The sequence below is a fragment of the Puma concolor genome, chromosome F2 (assembly GCF_028749965.1).
Source record: "Puma concolor isolate L17-30 chromosome F2, mPumCon1.1.hap2, whole genome shotgun sequence".
Taxonomy (NCBI): domain Eukaryota; kingdom Metazoa; phylum Chordata; class Mammalia; order Carnivora; family Felidae; genus Puma; species Puma concolor.
The window spans coordinates 10,743,686-10,760,888 of NC_141684.1; the positions used below are offsets into that span (position 1 = coordinate 10,743,686).

The 17,203-nt window shown below is 51.2% G+C and overlaps 1 protein-coding gene across 3 annotated transcripts in view; it reads left to right on the forward strand.

The window, feature by feature from the left end:
- Positions 1-1,184: 1,184 nt before the first annotated feature.
- The window catches only part of ADCY8 (adenylate cyclase 8), a 222,656-nt gene continuing 206,637 nt past the window's right edge, over positions 1,185-17,203 (forward strand). The window contains exon 1 of one of the 3 annotated variants that reach the window (XM_086695517.1): positions 1,185-4,197. In XM_086695517.1, coding sequence (XP_086551643.1) covers positions 3,235-4,197 — 963 coding nt within the window. In that variant the 5' untranslated portion in view covers positions 1,185-3,234. The remainder of the gene's footprint in view (positions 4,198-17,203) is intronic. The other 2 variants (XM_086695518.1, XM_086695516.1) reach the window with 2 other exon arrangements.

The window sequence follows — 17,203 nt, forward strand, 5'->3', positions numbered from 1 at the left end:
GCAAAGGAACTTCCAGAGGAGTCAGTTGATCAGATGCAGTATTTTCTCCTCGATATGTTAGTTTCAGCCTGCATTGTTCATTAATTTGTTGTTGTTTTTTTTTTTTTTTTTCTGTCGCTTGCTATGCTCATTCATCAGCCTGAGTCATTTTATCTGATTGGGTCCAGTCTCCCCCTCCTTGGCATGCCTTCTTTATTGCTGAATAAATCATCCTGGGATATGTCCAGGAGGAAGATTTTTCATAGGAAAGTTCCATCTGCATTCAACCCCTCATTTATTCAGGCTGAGTTCTCAGGCTCCCAAGGAGAAAGAATTGAGAAAATAAAGAGGTGTCTTCCACTGCCAAGTTTACTAATATGGTCATTAGCACAGATGACTTGGGGCAATGCCTACAAAGAGGACACAGCTCCCCACACATCCTGGCACCGGGTCTGCAGGAACCCGTCCCCCTCCCTCAGCAGCCTTCTGCCCTGTTTGGGCTCCTTCCTCAAGTCAACATACTTATTACCCACCAGAGTTTCAGGAGAGCTGGTGAGGGTGAGAAGCCTAACCAATTCAGGAACCAAGAAGCAAGCCATGTCTCTTCCCTGGGATGATTTCATGAAGGTCCAGATAACTGCGAAACTGAGTTTTGGGGGGTGCTTTGCTCTTAACCTCCAGCCCCCCTTGGGAGTGGGCCAGCTACTCTGGGAGATCTTTGTAGTTAAATTCATTCCTTCGCAAGCCGGCTTAAAAATAGAACCGACCTTCTTTCTATTTGAAATTGAGCATTCAGTTTTGTTCTCTTTCTTGAGAAAGACTACAACTCTAAAGGCCTGGGATTAAAGGAGTTTTTTTTCGGGTGTATTCTACACCCCAGACATCTACTGTTAAGCGATAGGAGAAAATGTTAGTTGTCCTCTCCCTTTTGGGATTCTCTGTGCAAGGCAGTGGACCAGTCCTGGATTTAAACCGAAACCCATGTGTGCGGATAAGAGAATAAAAAGGAAAGCATTACATCTCGTGTTTCTGGGACACGGTGGACACAAATAACCCTGGAGATGCGAGTGTGTGGCTGGGGAGGGGGGCCGTGGAAAGCTATTCCGGCTCGGGGCAGGCAGAGGGAGGGGAGTTTCTCCGAGAGAGAGCAGGGGAAATCGCGCGTTCCGAAGGGCTGAGGGGGCAGCAAGCGGTCTTCTGGGCTTTCGCAGGACGCCGCTGGGAGCCGAGAACGCGCCCAGGGCCTGACGTCATTGGCCATCAGCTGACTGTGCTCGGGGCCCGGGCTCCACCGGCTAGAGCCGCAGTCGCGGTGGCGGACGTGGCGGCCACCGCGGCTCCGCCACCTGCAGCAGAGCCCGGGACTGCGGCGACCACACTTGCCCTGCTGCCCCGGCGCCCGGCGCCCCGGCTCCGCCCGCTGTGGGCGCGGAGCCCGGAGGGCGGGAAACGGGAGCTCGGGCGGGCGGCTGGAAATGTTTTCCCCGCGTCCTCCCCCTCTCCCCCTGCCGCAAGCAGGCAGAAACTTGGTGCGCGCGGCGCTCAGGGGGCGAGCCCACCACCCCTCCCGACTGGTGTAGTGAAGTCCCTTGCTGGAAGCTGTCTCTGCAACTGCGGCTCCTTGCGCGTATTTTGCTTTTAGCCCGAAAGTTGGCCACGCCAAACGATGCCCGGGTGGGCAGGGCGGAAAGGAGACCCTCTATTTCACCGCGTTGGGCTCTCGGAGCCCGTGGGCAGCGCGGCCTACGAGTCCTGGCTCTGCACCTGCCGAGGCCCAGAGCCAGTGCCTAAAAAAGAATAGCGGAGGAACCGGCCCGCGCGGCCAGCTGGAGCGCTGGATACTCGCGCGGGGGGAGACCGGGGCGCCCGCGGTCGTCCTCACCCACGCCGGTCTGCGCGTGCTGCTGCCTCCAAGACCTGGGGCGTCCTGGCCAGATCTGGGTGCCAGCTCCCCGCCACCCCTCCCCAACCCTGTTCCGGGGGCGTGGCTTGGCGTGGGGGCGGGTTTAAGTCGCCGCGGGTGTCTGACCGATCTGACAGGTCTCCAAATTCCTCCCCGCCGCCGGGTGCCCGCTGCGCGCTTCAGAGCGCCAGGGTGGCACGCGGCGCGTCCCTGGATCCGGTGGCGTCTCAGCCGACTTCCCCGCGGCCTCGGGCCTCCCTCCTCGTCCAAACCTTAAACTCGCCGCACCCGCCACGCTTCGGTTCTTAGCCTCGGGGATCCGCACCGGTGGCTTCTCTGCGTCCTCGGAGCTGTTGGGTTCCGAGCCCTCCCCACTTTCTCCTGCCCCCACCTCCCGCTCCTCCCAGCTCCGGGCCAAATGGACTCCGAAGAACGAAGTGAAGGAAATGGGAACGGCGGGCTCCGACCCCTCGGAAGCACAGCTGGAAGGGCTGACCTCGTCTTCTAGCCGCGACTGGGACCCTGCCGCCTTCCCCGAGGGATGCGACGGGCCAGAGCCAGCGCCGCGCTGTCAGTCCTCGCGCAGGAAGAGGAGACAGCCAGAGAGGAGCCGAGGAGGGAGCCTCAGCACACCCCCTTCTCCAAATTAACTGTTTGGTGACTTGTTAGTCCTGAGGCTATCACCTCTCCACCTCTTCCGCGGGGCACCCCGCCACCTCCCCGTCCCCCACGCCGCCCCCTTCTTTGCTCCCGCCCCCAGCTCCGCCCAGGCTCCCCATCCCGGCGCAATGGAGTTCTCCGAAGGGCTCTGCTCCTGCCACAGCGGCTAACTTCGCACCCGCCGCCGCCGCCGGTCACCGTGGGCCAGCCCTCCCGTGGCCGCCGAGTCGTGGGTGTCCCGAGCCCAGTGCCGCAGCCAGGACCCGCCCGGCGCGCAGCAGAAAGGAGCACGGCGCCCGGGTGCCTCTTGGAGAGCAAAGGCTGCGCCAAGACGCTGAGCCCAGGAGCGGCCGAGAAGCCTGAGCCCGGGAAGGAGGCTGCGTGGCTCCGAGCGCCGCGGCTTCTGCGGACACCGAGCCACCGCTGCCGCGCGCCCCAGCTGCGCCGCTTGGAGGGAGGGCGGCGCGCAAGGACGCAGGGGTCTGCGGCGATCTTCCAGACGCCCTTTGCCCCGGGGCGCACTATGACCTGACGCGCGGGGCCTCCTGTCCAGGGCTCGCGCGACCGGGCGGCCGGGGATACCGGGGGCTCGCCACCAAGCTCCGGTCGGGCCGCCGTGGGGCCTTTGGGACCCTTCCCCTCCACCGCCGCCTCGGCCCGGCTCCGCGCCTCCCCGCCTGCGGCCCGGCGCCATGGAGCTCTCCGATGTGCGCTGCCTGAGCGGCAGCGAGGAACTCTACACCATTCACCCGACGCCCCCGGCCGGCGACGGCGGGAGCGGCTCCCGGCCGCAGCGGCTGCTGTGGCAGACGGCGGTGAGGCACATCACCGAGCAGCGCTTCATTCACGGGCACCGGGGCAGCGGCGGCGGCAGCGGGAGTAGAGGCTCCGGCAAAGCCTCGGACGCTGCAGGCGGCGGCCCCAACCACCACGCGGCGCAGCTGTCCGGGGACTCGGCGCTGCCCCTCTACTCGCTGGGCTCCGGGGAGAGAGCGCACAGCTCCGGTGGCACCAAAGTCTTCCCGGAACGCAGCGGGAGCGGCAGCGGCAGCGGCAGCGGGGGCGGGGGCGATCTGGGCTTCCTGCACCTGGACTGCGCCCCGAGCAACTCGGATTTCTTCCTCAATGGGGGCTATAGCTACCGAGGGGTCATTTTCCCCACTCTGCGCAACTCCTTCAAGTCCAGGGATCTGGAGCGCCTCTACCAGCGCTATTTCCTGGGCCAGAGGCGCAAATCCGAGGTGGTGATGAACGTGCTGGACGTGCTGACCAAACTCACCCTCTTGGTCCTCCACCTGAGCCTGGCCTCGGCCCCCATGGACCCGCTCAAGGGCATTCTCCTGGGCTTCTTCACTGGCATCGAGGTGGTGATCTGCGCGCTCGTGGTGGTCAGGAAGGACACCACCTCGCACACGTACCTGCAGTACAGCGGCGTGGTCACTTGGGTGGCCATGACCACCCAGATCTTGGCAGCAGGCCTCGGCTACGGGCTTCTGGGTGATGGCATCGGCTACGTCCTCTTCACGCTGTTCGCCACCTACAGCATGCTGCCGCTGCCGCTCACCTGGGCCATCCTGGCCGGCCTGGGCACCTCGCTGCTGCAGGTGGTCGTGCAGGTGGCCATTCCCCGGCTGGCGGTCATCTCCATCAACCAGGTAACCCCTGCCTGCCTTGCGCTTTCCCCTGCCTCTCCTGGGTTATTTGGAAGCAGCTTTCCGGGAAGGCTGGCTTGCCTTGCTCGCTTTGAGGCCCCTCCCCCAGCCTGGCACAGAGCCTGGCACTTGGGAGGTCCAGGGTGCTGGTGGGATGGGATTTCGCTCATCTTAGAGGAGTTGGAGGTAAATGACCTCTAAAGTTTCTTCCAGCCCTGCCCTTCTGTGCTTCTGTGAGTAACTCTTCTCTGACATCAGCTAAGAAACAGCCTTCTTCCTGCTCTGCAAATGTCCCTCGGGGTCTGTAGTCTAGGGAGCAGGAGACCCAAGGGGGAGGAAAAACACCCCTGTTTAGAAGGTGACCCATCCCTTAACGGCTCTCCTCACAAGAGTCTCCAGAGGGTGTTGTAAGAGACCCTGGGATTCAGATTTGGGCTTCTGCGTATTTCTGCCACAAACCCTCAGTTCTTAAAGGAAGCCGCATTTGTTGGACACTGATTGCTGGTGGGGACCTTTATGTGTCCTATAGTCCTTCAGACAGTCCCCTGATAACGTGTTTTACTTGGGAATTCTTTATTGCCTTGGAGATCTCACATGATATCTTCTCTTTAATTATGGCATCCAAACCCAGTGCTTTGCATAGATCAGCCTCATTTGGGGCCGGTAGGGTGGGTGATGGGGGAGTGTCTTCGGCAAAGATTGCAAGTTTTGTTCAATTGATAAAGGGCATGTTGCTCTAGGTGGTCTGAAATACTCAGGCGGGCCGGACTCTGTCTCTTTTCTTCCTTTCTTCCTGTCTTTCTCGTTAAATATGGATGTGTTTCTGGGAACAGAGTTCCCCATTGTCTGTGAAGGAGAAGGTAGATAGTGACTTTATTGTTTAAGTCCATTAAAATCAATAGATAACTAATGGTCTGGCACTTTTCTTTGCTGCGTGTCTGGTAGGTAGCAAGAGACTGAATTTGAGAAGCAAGAGCTTCTCCATAGAAATGAGGGCAACATGTCAGCCGAAGTGTTTCCAAATAGAAGGCCGACAGGTTCTTGGACACGCACCTGCTTCGTATGCGTGTTCCTGTTGCAGGTTCAACCTCTGTGTCACTTTGCTCAATTGGAAGCTTAAAAAACTCCTCTTCCTTCTGGCTGGGTTCAAATATACCATCGAATCACCAGGTACAACACCTCCAAAACTTGCTCATGCTTTCTGGAGTGCTAGCACCTATAGAGCGCTTTACTCCTCAATGACCTTCTGGGGCTTCTAGTTGATTTGGGATTCTCTGTCTTTTCTGATGGCTCTGTATCCATTTGCTCAGGTTACTTATGTGGTCGGCTGCTTTTTCCGTGTTTTTTGAAGTCTCCCTGGGTAAAGCAAAGAGTATATAAAGTACTTGGCTGTGATCATCCAGCACGAAATGGGGAGATGAAAGCCTCTGTGAGTAAGGGCCGACCAGCTGAACTCGTCCTTAGTAAAGACAATAATGAACGTTTTCTCGAAATCACCACGAGCCTTTAGCATTCACATGTGATGAAGGCTCTCCTGTATCAGAGGTATTTGCTCATTTGCAGAAAATCCCATTGATCGTAACCCCCGGCTTTCCATGCAGTAGCCTTCCTTAGTACTCCTTGCGAAAAGACTCCCATCAAGTAAGTTTGGAATAGTATTTAGAATAACACATCCCAAGTGGCAAATGATGAATATTTTCAAAGTTCTAAGTATAGAGGCATTTTGCTTGCCAAATGAATCCAGAAAGTAAATTTTGGCTTCATATTTGTTTTATGTTCTACTCAACTACTAGCAGATGGAAGAAGATTAAAAATAACCCCCAAATGTCTTCCCACTCCCATCCCATGGTAAAACAGTGCTTCGCTTGAAAGCCAAGGTCCCGGTACATGCAAACCAAGCTCATTCGACTTTATGTTTGGGTAGGAATGGTGGATGGATGATGAGTTTCCCAAGCGGAGTCATCTTTTACCAGACTTGGAGGGAACAGCCCGAGCGCTCTCCTCTCCTTGTAGGTGCTGAAAAGACCTTTGTGGCTTTGGCTACAAAATGTTTTCCTTTGGCGCCCTCTAGAGGTCTAAGCTTCTTTCCTAGATCTTGCAGGCGGGTAAGGTAGAGAAATCGTCACTTAAAAAAAAAAAAATCTGGTTTTTCGATAGGTACTGTTTAGGTTTCCCAGTTGGGGAATACACGAGTCGTGCTCAAAACCGGCCAACATCGTATAGCAATTAGAATAACATCTTAACTCCTTACATGGTCACTTGGTCCCCTTACAAGGTGGTTGCTCCTTCCCTCTCTAATTATATTTCCTTTTCTTCTCCTCCTCAGGCTCCAAACGCACAGTACCTTTTGTGTCTTTCAGGGATCCTGAGCTCCTTCCCACTTCTCAGCCTTAGTGACAGCTGCCTAGAATAATTTTTCCCAGGTTTTCACACGGCTGAGCCGTTCACGTGATTCTGGACTCGGTTCGCGTGGTATTCCCTAGTGTGTTACTTGTCTTGTTTCCTCCTGAGCACGTTCACCGCCTGAAATTATCTTATTTGCTTATATTTACGGTGTTTCCTCCCCCAACCCCAAAGGAATGTAAACAGCACCTAAGAGCACAGACACCTATGTGTTTACCCATTTATCCTCAGCACCTAGAAAAATGCCAAGCACATAGTAGGCACTCAGCACAGACACTGGATGAACAAGACGGTCCATTGTAAAGGCAATACTATAAACTATCCAAGCCCCCTGATGTTGTGCTGGTGAAAGCTTTCTACGTGCACAAACACGTGGAAGTTACATGTGTATAAGGTGGTCGTTTCCACATAAACCCCTTTGGAGGCATCAAACCACAATGAGAAGCTTTCACATTTGTATGCTATTTTACATGTAGCTAACATAACTACACGTAACTTACGTACGTCATCACATCTAATGATGGCAGACAGACGTATCCTTCGTTTTCATTTCAGAGAAGAAATAACACATCCTTAAGAACTTTCAAGAGACATCCCAGAGATGATGAGTTTAACACGTGGCAAGAACACGATTCAGATCTGGCTCTAAAGTTGAAACCCTCTGAGGGGGGTTCCTTCCAAACACACATTTCAAACTGACTCCAGACTGAGGCGTACCTGTGTCACTACGCAAGAGGGCAATGCCCCTTATAGCACCAATGAACAGTTACTGAAGAAAGCCAGAAGGAAATCATGAGGGGAAAATAACTGAATCTCTGAGCACAGGCTCTTTGCAGCTGGCCCATCATCTTGCTCCGCTGCATACAAACTTGTCAACTGAAGGCCACACACCCTGGGATAGCTTCTTTCTCCACATTAATCTTGATTCCCGTTAGAGGATGGCTCACATTTAACTTAGCATTTTCAAGAAGCGAGAAGCTACACGAGAGTGTAAAGTCAACACACCTCGGCAACTGTTTCACTTACTGAACGTGCCATTTTCAAAAGTAACAAATGAGTCAATGGTTGCCTTCCCTTAATCCAAGCTATGAGAATGTGTTTCTGTTCTTTCCCTCCGGATGGAAAGTACATCTGTGGCTCGACGGGAACCACCAAGCTGCAAATCTCTGCAGAAATTCTATGTGAAGAGACAGGGTCTTGTGTTCTTCTAGATCATCCTGTGCTTTCCACAGTGGATACAGGATGGAACCTGAAAAGGGCCACTCTGGGGGGAGGGGGGGGCCTTTGCCATCAGCACAGAGGTCGTTTGTGTTTTCTCCATTCAGTGAACTGTTAGACTGGAGTCACGAACTTCCCACCCAAACGGAAAGGTTATTGTCCGTGGCAGACATGATCACCCGTATACGTTCTAGGTCTCAAGCGACATTAGAAATACGAAGGAACGTTCGGAAGGTTCAAAGCTCAGTTCAAAGGGTTCCTTGTCCATCCACCCTGACGGAGCTCAGTTATAGGTTAACACGGGGGCTGCGATTATTCCTTCCTCGGGACGCCTCATCCACCTCAAGTTCATGGCTTCACGTATGTGAATCAGGTCACTGCCAGTGGTGTCTTTGTCCAGATACGACACTGTTTTTGTCCCCGTCTTAAACAAATGGTTCGTCCTGCTTGTTCACTTTATTCATCTAACCATCTGTTACAAAATAATACGATCTGTGTAAATAAAACATTAATAATAAGGTTACCTTGCTAGGTGCTTCTGTGGGGTGAGTACATTTCTAAGGACTGTTGCCGTAATGTGCATTTTACTCTATTTTAATTGCTGGTGACGATAATACGAGCTAGCTAACATTTGAAACTTCTCTTGTTCTCATTCTTCAGCTCATTAGCGATAAAATGGTGAAGATCATTTAGTTATTGGAAAACAGAGAGGCAGCAATATTTAACCAGAACGACTGCTGCATCATGTTTCCTCTTGGGGATTCTGAAATGTTAAAGCTAGTGTCTAATTAGTCTTCTGTACCTCCTGGCAAGGTAGATAAGCCAAAGTGTCAGAGAAAAGGTGATTCCTCCAAGATAAGTCTCGGAGCCAAAGCAGCCAGGTTAGTGAGTGCTCAAGGTCATGCCCTGAGATCTGAATTTCTGGGCTGCATTTTCTTTCCTGTCTCACACAGATCCCATCACACAGTAGAAGCCGGAGCCAGAAAAGTACTAATTAAATCGTGATTGTTCAACTTGACTAATAACCAGAGCCTCTGGCTTCCATCTGGCCTTTAAAAAACCCTTTGGGAGGAAATGCAGTGTTTGTACTGGGTAAGTTGGTGGCTGATGGTGTGAGCAGGTAGGGGTCAGGTGACAAGCAGGCTTTGTGAGTGCTTTACAATGCACTTCTGATGATTTGAAGGATTGAGTGCAGGGTAAACGTCAAGTCAGTAGAATGGAATTACCGATATCTCTCCCCCCTTTTGTAAAATTTACCCGTACGTGTATATTCTGTGCTCTTTGTCTAACTCTGCTAACTCAAATCAAATCAAGGGAACTGTACGACTACTTAACATACAGCAAATGGCGTTGCAATTTAAATCCTCCTAATTTGGTATCCAGTACCGAGGAGAGCGCTCACTTCAAAACACACAAAGTGCCCATTAAATTATCTATTTAATGCACCTTGCTAGTTATAGTGTGCATTTTTTAAAACCCCAGATACCTCCATTTCTGTACGTTTTCCTTAAGCAAATTCATATAGGCTTAAAAAAATAATTACAGTGTCCCGGCGTGTCTGAGAAAATGTCTTTCAGAAACAAATTTGACTGTCACCATTCCCAGGAGGTTCCTCTTGCTAGGAAATGGAAATATTACTCTTTCTTTCTTGTGAAAAATGCCCAGAGACCATCCAGCCTTTATGGTTTCCTCCCTTCCTCCCTTCCTCCCTTCCATCCTTCCTTCCTTCCTTCCTTCCTTCCTTCCTTCCTTCCTAGCTTCGTCCTTCCTTCCTTCCTTCCTTCCTTCCTTCCTTCCTTCCATCCTTCCTAGCTTCCTTCCTTCCTCCCTCCTTCCCCCCCTTCCTTCCCTTCCTGTCTCCCTCCCTCCCTTCCTCACTCTTTCCCTCAATCCTGCCCTTCTGTTTTTTTGTGTTTTTTTTTGTGGGTTTTTTTGGGAGGTTTTGTGTGTGGTGGAAACGTAGGCTTTACAAAGGATATTTTTAATGGCTGCCGGAATGACCTGTGAAATCCCTTCATCCCTGGCCTGGACCCCACCCTCTTGGCTCTTGAGTTGCTAATAGGCTTGGTGCCTGTGTTTTTAGGGAGAGTTGTAAAAACGATCGGAAAGCGTGTGCTTTGCAAGATTGAATTAGGAATTTGTTTTCCTTCCTATCTGGTAATGTCACCTGACTGGTATCAGTGGGTCAGGGCGTAATTGGATCAAAACTGGGAAGTCTGGGAGGACGTTCCTTCTGGAGGAGCTATTGCAATGTCATATGCTAAGTAGGACAAACGCATTAGTCATATTTACACCTTGATGATTGATGGCGCCGTAAGAGCTCATCAGAAAGAAGTGAAACCAAGCATAAAAAGGAAAGATTAAAAAAAAAAAAAAGCATAGCCCATATTCAGTGCCGCTGGTAACGTGTAATCATGCTGACGTGACATTTCACTGCTGTCTAAATATTTCTGGGGAGGCCAATTTATTCACTTCACAAGCGGATCTCTCTTAGCTGATCTTACATGTGTTTGTTTTCGGAGCATGGGAGGTACCCACGACACTCTTTTCAAAGCTTTCCTCTTACCCGCAAATCGGCCCAGTGTTAATTCTTCAAGAAACCTGCAGGGCCACTCCTTCTGTTGGACAGCGTATCCGTTCACCTGATGAATTGCTTTTGAAGCGTGTCCTGGGCTTTCTCTGGGCTGGACATCAAGGTAACGGAACCTGAAGGTTGGCAGGTTGCGGTGGTGGAGGGGTTTGAACCTTAGTTAGCAGGAGGATGGCTTCTGTAGATCATTTCTTCCCTGGCATTTCTCGGGGCCCGAGGGCAGGGACGCTGCCTGGCCCAGCTGGCACAGCAGAGACGCAGAAGCCAGGACCGTCTGCCCTGGGCGTCCCCGGGATGCGTAATTGGATTTACACACTCAAGTCATATCATGTGTGTTTTGTGTATGAAGGACTGTTTTAAGAAGGCAGGTCACTTAAGTAGCACTTGGAAGCCAGCTTTTCTCACTGCAAGATGTTACAGTCAGCCCCGCAGAGTAGAGGAAGCATAAGGTAGATTAATTAACCACTGAGGGGCCAGACATTTCGAGGGGGCCCGGGGAGGCCCCACAGCCCCGGTAGGAAGAAAAACCCACGCTACCAGTAAATGCAAGTTCGACCGGTGAACTGGGGTTATAACTCAGTGTGGTCCTTGTTCCTTTGATATCTGTGATCGATATTTGGATTTCATTAATCTGGATCGTGTGTGTTTTTTTTTTTTTTTAATTTTTTTTTTTTCAACATTTATTTATTTTTGGGACAGAGAGAGACAGAGCTTGAACGGGGGAGGGGCAGAGAGAGAGGGAGACAACACAGAATCGGAAACAGGCTCCAGGCTCTGAGCCATCAGCCCAGAGCCTGACGCGGGGCTCGAACTCCCGGACCGCGAGATCGTGACCTGGCTGAAGTCGGACGCTTAACCGACTGCGCCACCCAGGCGCCCCTGGATCGTGTGTTTTAATACGCGCGGTATCTTACACATTCCTTAGCTACTGGGGTTTTCTCTCCTTTCCATCCCGTTTCCTGCCTTATCTGCCAGCATGTCCTTGAAACCCAAAATTCTCCTAAAGCAGGAAATGATAACATTCTACATAGTGAGGACATGAGCTCGATGTGAAATTAAATCCCAGTAATGTGGGTTCGGGGGGGAGTAAGTTTTTAAAGCTGCAGTCTCTATGTAGAGTGCGTACCAGCATAAAATTTCCGCATAAAAAAAAAGAACTGTAACCACTTCATTGTGTAGCCAGCTTTCCAGTTGACTGGAGTAAATCATTCCAGAATGTTCTTTCATTTTTTCCTTTTTGTGATTCCATGGTGAATACCCATGATCGCTTACAAAATGGAGGCTACCAAGGATTAGGAAGTGCATAATCGAAATATATGTATCTCTTTAACTCTGAACACGGGAAGAAGAAGAAACGCAGCATGAAAACTTTAACAGAACAAGACCAAGAAAAAAAGGAAGAACTTCGGAAGCCTAGGGATACAGGGATGTGGAAGAGATAGGGTGGGCGCTCTCAGATATTTAGGGTGCTGCCATGGTGAAGAGAGGTTATTTTACGTGTCTCCTCTGGGACAGAATAAGGACCCATCGATGGTCTGTGTAGTGTGAGAGATTTGGTTCATCTAAAGGCGAGATTCTGTAACAGAGAGACCTGCCCGGATGCTGCTTTGTGAAGTAATGAGCTCCCTGTCGTGGGGATTCTTCAAGGGAAGGTTGTACAGCAATCCATCAGGGATGGCCTGTGGTAGCTTCCATACCACGAGTCTTCCTTACGGTCAGTTGAAAGCCATTGGTTTTCATCTCCAAGCTGTCATGGCCTCTTTGCAGGCAAAAAAAAGGAGAGGGCAAAAGGCGGAAGGCTAAGATGGCCCATGGGCATTTGCCAGCTGAACGGGCTGCCCTTCGAGGAGCTCCTCTGGGCTCCGTGCCCAATGACATCTGCTTACATTGTGGGGACCCGAATCCTGACACATAGCCACTCCATCAGCCAGAGAGGACGGCAAAGATAGATTAGATTTGACCACATCTCAAAAACTCGGCATCGCGTAGGAAGAAGGGGAGAATGAGGATTGAATAGGTAAATAGTTCAACAAGTATTTGTTGACTGCCTGTTGGGTTCTCGGTTCTGGGGCGCGGCTGTGTAGGGGACAGTCAAGGTTGTTGCTGACATGAGACCGATACTTGAACGGAATTTGGGAGGGAGTTTGTGACTGGCGTGGAGGTCGGGAGGTTTGTACCTGGTTCTTAGAACATGTCGGGAACGCAGCATTCGGTGAATACTTTATGGAAAGGCAAGTCTTGGGCTTTTTTTTTTTAAGTTTATTAATTTATTTTGAGAGAGGGTGTGAATAGGGGGGAGGCAGAGGGAAAGAGAGAGAGGATCCCAAGCAGGTTCCATGCTCAGCGCAGAGCCTGACTTGGGGCTTGGTCCCACAGACCGCAAGTTCATGACCTGAGCCGGAATCAAGAGTCGGGCACTCAACTGACCTGAGCCGTTGACCCAGGTGCCCCTTAGGTTTTTTTTTTTTTTTCAGTTATTTGAGTATTACCTAACCGCAAACTGAATGCACCTTAAGCCTGGACCAGAAGATGTGGCACGAGGGCATGTCTGCTTCATGCTGGGGAGGATCAGGCTGGTGTGAATCTCGGGGCACCCCCAGCCGGTCTGTGTGCACAGTGACCCCAGCCACAAACTGAGCATCTCCAGGAAACCCCCCGCCCCGCCCCCTCACACACAGGTAGGCAGGCGAGGAGCTTAGTCAGAGCTCAGCTCCTTCTCGGTGCACTGCTACACTTTGCCCTTTCCCCTATCAGAGCAATGTCCTAACGTTCCCCGTGAGCCCCTTGAGGTCAAGGGTTGCGTCTTCCTCATTTCTGTGTTCCCAGCATGTAGCATCGCACTTGGGCAGTTCTGAGTACCGTACATTTAAAAGAGTGGAATGAACGAATGTTGCATGACCACCTCCTTTCCCCTGACCCCCTCCACGCCAAATCACATAGTTACCAACGGGGAGTGAGTAACCAGCGAGAGAAGAGAGACTAGTTTCTCTAAGAGAGAGGAGAGAAGAGAAGGCCAATGAGAAACCAGAAAACACATCAGAAGTTCTCCCCTTCTGAAGTGATTTGGGCTGAAAGCCCCAAGCTGAGATTTTGCTAAGCAAGTGTTTTAGAAAGTTGAGGCAGATAACTTGAGGAAAAAGCAAACTGATCATTTAAGTACAAAAAGAAAGAAGGAAGGACAACAGGGCGGGGGAAGCAATGCACTGTAGACATTCTATTAAGCGTTTGTCCATTTGTGAAAATTGTAAATGGGTTGGGGCCAGCCATACAAAGGAGAGTCCAACACGGGGCTCACCTGGTCACTCACTTCCTTCCTGGTTTTTCAGCACCCTGGCTCTGAATCCACACACCGAGACCTTGCTCGGGTTTTCCTTGTGACACACCCCAAATCTCTTCTACGGCCTGACTTCTGGTCTCCGGTGAATGTTCACCTTCTGGCTTGATACAGGGATAGCTGTGGACAAGACGCACTCCCATGTTCAGACCTCATTTCTGGCATTCCACACCAGCAGGGTTGGTCTCCCTCACTCGTAAGGGGAAGGCGTTGCACGTAACTGGCTGACTTCGCGAAGCACGGTGAACAGGTAATTGCTTAGACTGCCCTTAGTTCCCCTTGGCTTAAAACCTCTCACAGAAAGGCCAGTTTGCCCCCTAATGCATCAGTTTATCTATAGGCTGCCTCACAGCAAAATCAAGCCTGATTTTAGATATGGGAACCCCATGCAATTAACTAAAACAGTCCTCATGAAGTCCCCAAAAGGTTATGAGTTAAGTCTTCCATTTTCGGAATTATCCCACTTGGTCCCTTTTTCGACTAGTTCATGAAACTAAGTCAGAATCAAGAACAGAAAGCTTGTTTGCTTTTAAGTTCAAAGTCAGACTCCCCTCATCACTTGGGTGAGCTTTTCCTACCTTGCCTGTTGGCGGTGGGCAGCTCATGTGAGAATGGGTTCATTGCCAAAACAGTGTCCAATGGACAGAGCCCCTCCCCTTCCCTATTGAAGAGACAGATACAGCCCTTGCCTTTTCCCAAGTGAGTAACGGCGTCATCAGCAGCCGTTGGGGCCCTGCCCACGTCATTTCAGCCAGAGACGAACTCTGAGCTATGTCATTGGGCAGTTAGAGGTATTTTTGAAACCATGTAAATGCATTTCCTTAAAAACCTAGAAACCACAAATTCTCATCCTGTGTTTGCCATGATGGTTTTCTGGTGACTTTGGCCAAACGGCCTTGGCTTCTTCGGCCACAAGTATCTCTATAATCTCTATACCCAAGAGAGTTTTATGACTAGTGGCAAGAAATACAGGATCATGAAGGGTTCCCAGTGCCCCAGACCAAGTTAGACACTCCTCCTCTGCTGACCGCATCGCCCTTCCCCTACCCACCTGCCCTGCCACACAGTGCTGCTGTTGGTCCCCAGGTGTCTCGCCAGCTGGGCTGTGAGCTTCATGGAGGCAGGGGTTGTACCTGAGTCATGGTTGTATCTCTGTGACATAGTCTAGTGCTGCTTTTCTTTCTCTTCCTTCTCAGATGCTTTGGTTCACTTCTTTAATGTTGGGCTTCCTTAAATTGCCAGGCCACGTGTTTCATTACCTCACTCCACACACGATCCCCCCCCCAACCCTGGCCAGTCATTCCCTCCATCCATTACTGACCATGGATCGATGTGCTGCTTACTCCTAAATCTGGACCTCTAGCCCAGCTTTCTTGGCTAAGTTTAAGACCAGGCCATCTAGTGGTCTGCTGGGCACCTCTATTTAAGGGTCTTACAGGCAGCTCAACGTCAACAAATCAAAAGTTGACTCCCTCCCACCCAACATCCACGTGAAATCCTGATGGTTTTTTCTTCCATTACTGGGATCTGTCCGTAGCTCTCCGTCCTCCTCCTCCTTACTGTTCCAGGGAAGCCCCCACGATTACTCAACCCAGTGATTTCCCTGTGCTTCTCCACGCCACCCCCATCCACCACGGAGTAGGCTTCTCACAAATTCGAGTGTTCTCACCATTCGTGCCCATGGGGGCGTTCCACGGGTGAACCCATCCCCAGTTTCCTGGCGCTGGCTTACTCCTGCATCTGCATCCTGGGGCAGCTCTTCTGTCTTCTTGGCCCTTCCTTGTCTGCCAGTATTCACCCAGGGGTCACCAGCTCCAGGGAACCTCCCCCGTGCCCTTCCTCCGAGACACGTGCCAGCTTCTGAACCAAGGGCATTTTATTTGTTCGGAGAATGAATCACGTTTGCGTGTTTGATTTGGGGGACTGGAGCTCAGATGAGGTGTTTAAGGGAGGAGGGGTAAGCAGATGTTCTATGTTTGATGAAAAGATAAATGGTCTTTCAAGTACGACTCTTTCAGTGGGAAGTACAGGTATCGAGGGTTGCTATGAGCCAGGCGTTCACGTATCACGGGAGGGCCCTGGAGTTGTGAGCCCAGTGCAGGATGAGGGCTCAAACCGCCTGGGACTGATGGCCATTGGTAATTTTATAATACCAATAAGGGTCTTAATCTTTCTTCATCTCACTTTCTTTAGCTGTAAAACGAGAATGATAACAACAGCCCAGAAGGTTGCTGAAGAAATGAAGTACCCCTGGAGTATTTGGAGTATTTAGGTTGGGGCAGGTGCACAACCTTGCACAACACGTTTTATTTTCTCTGGTAACTTAATTTTCAGAACTGACTACCTTTTTCATGGAGTCCTCTGCCCTGAGGAGTCCTTTCCCAGGCTTGACCTTTCTAAACACCTGTGTGCAGTAGACCTATGCTTGCAGACTTTAACGTGCGTGAAGATCACCTGGAGGTCTTGGTACAGCCTTTGGAGTTGGGAAGGGGGTCCCAACATTCCGCATCCCTCGTCAGGGCCCAGGTGCTACATGCTGCCAGTCGGTACATCCAGTCTGGGGAGAAAGGCTTTAGCATTTGGCACCTGGGTGGCTCAGCCAGTTGGGTGTCTCATTCTTGGTTTCAGCTCAGGTCATGATCCCAGGGTCATGGGATTGAGCCCTGTGTGGAGCTCCGTGCTAAGCATGGAGACGGCTTAAGATAGTCTCTCTCTTTCTCTCTCTCCGCCCCCTCCCCCTGCTCATGTGTGCATTCTCTCTCTCTTTCTCTCTCAAATAAAAAAAAATTAATAGTGATAAAAAGAATTCAGCACAGACCCCACCTTCTCTGCAGTGGTTGCCCAGACACTCCACTGGTTGATCCCACTGACCCCGGGGCTCTCCTCATTCCCCTTACGTCCCTCCATCATTTACTAGTTCATACTTCTCTTTAGTCCTTCATACAACGAATGTTTATGGAGTGCCACTGCGTGCGAGGCACAAGCAGTAGAGATACTGTGGTAAGGACAAAAATCCACGATCCTGCTATTACATGGATTCTCATCTAGAGCGAGAGACAGCCATCCATCAAATAATGACCTAAATCCGTGAATAATTTCAAACGGAGTTAAGTACTTTTAAGCCAGGTGACATGGTTCAACACCAGGCTGTTGAAGCTACTAAGGCATCCTGGGGACAAAGTTGATTTATTTTTGAGAGAGAGAGAGAGAGCTGGTGGGGGGGCGGGGGCAGGGAGAGAGGGAAACACAGAATCCAAAGCAGACTCCGGGCTCCAAGCTTGTCAGCATGGCGCCCAACGTGGGGCTCAAACTCACAAACCGCAAGATCATGACCTGAGCCAAAGTCAGACGCTTAACCGACTGAGCCACCCAGGCGCCCCTGGAAATTATTCTTAATTAAGACCTGAGAGAGGAATAGAAGTTGGCAGGTGAACCTGGAATTATGGTGTCTTTATTTGTTTCTA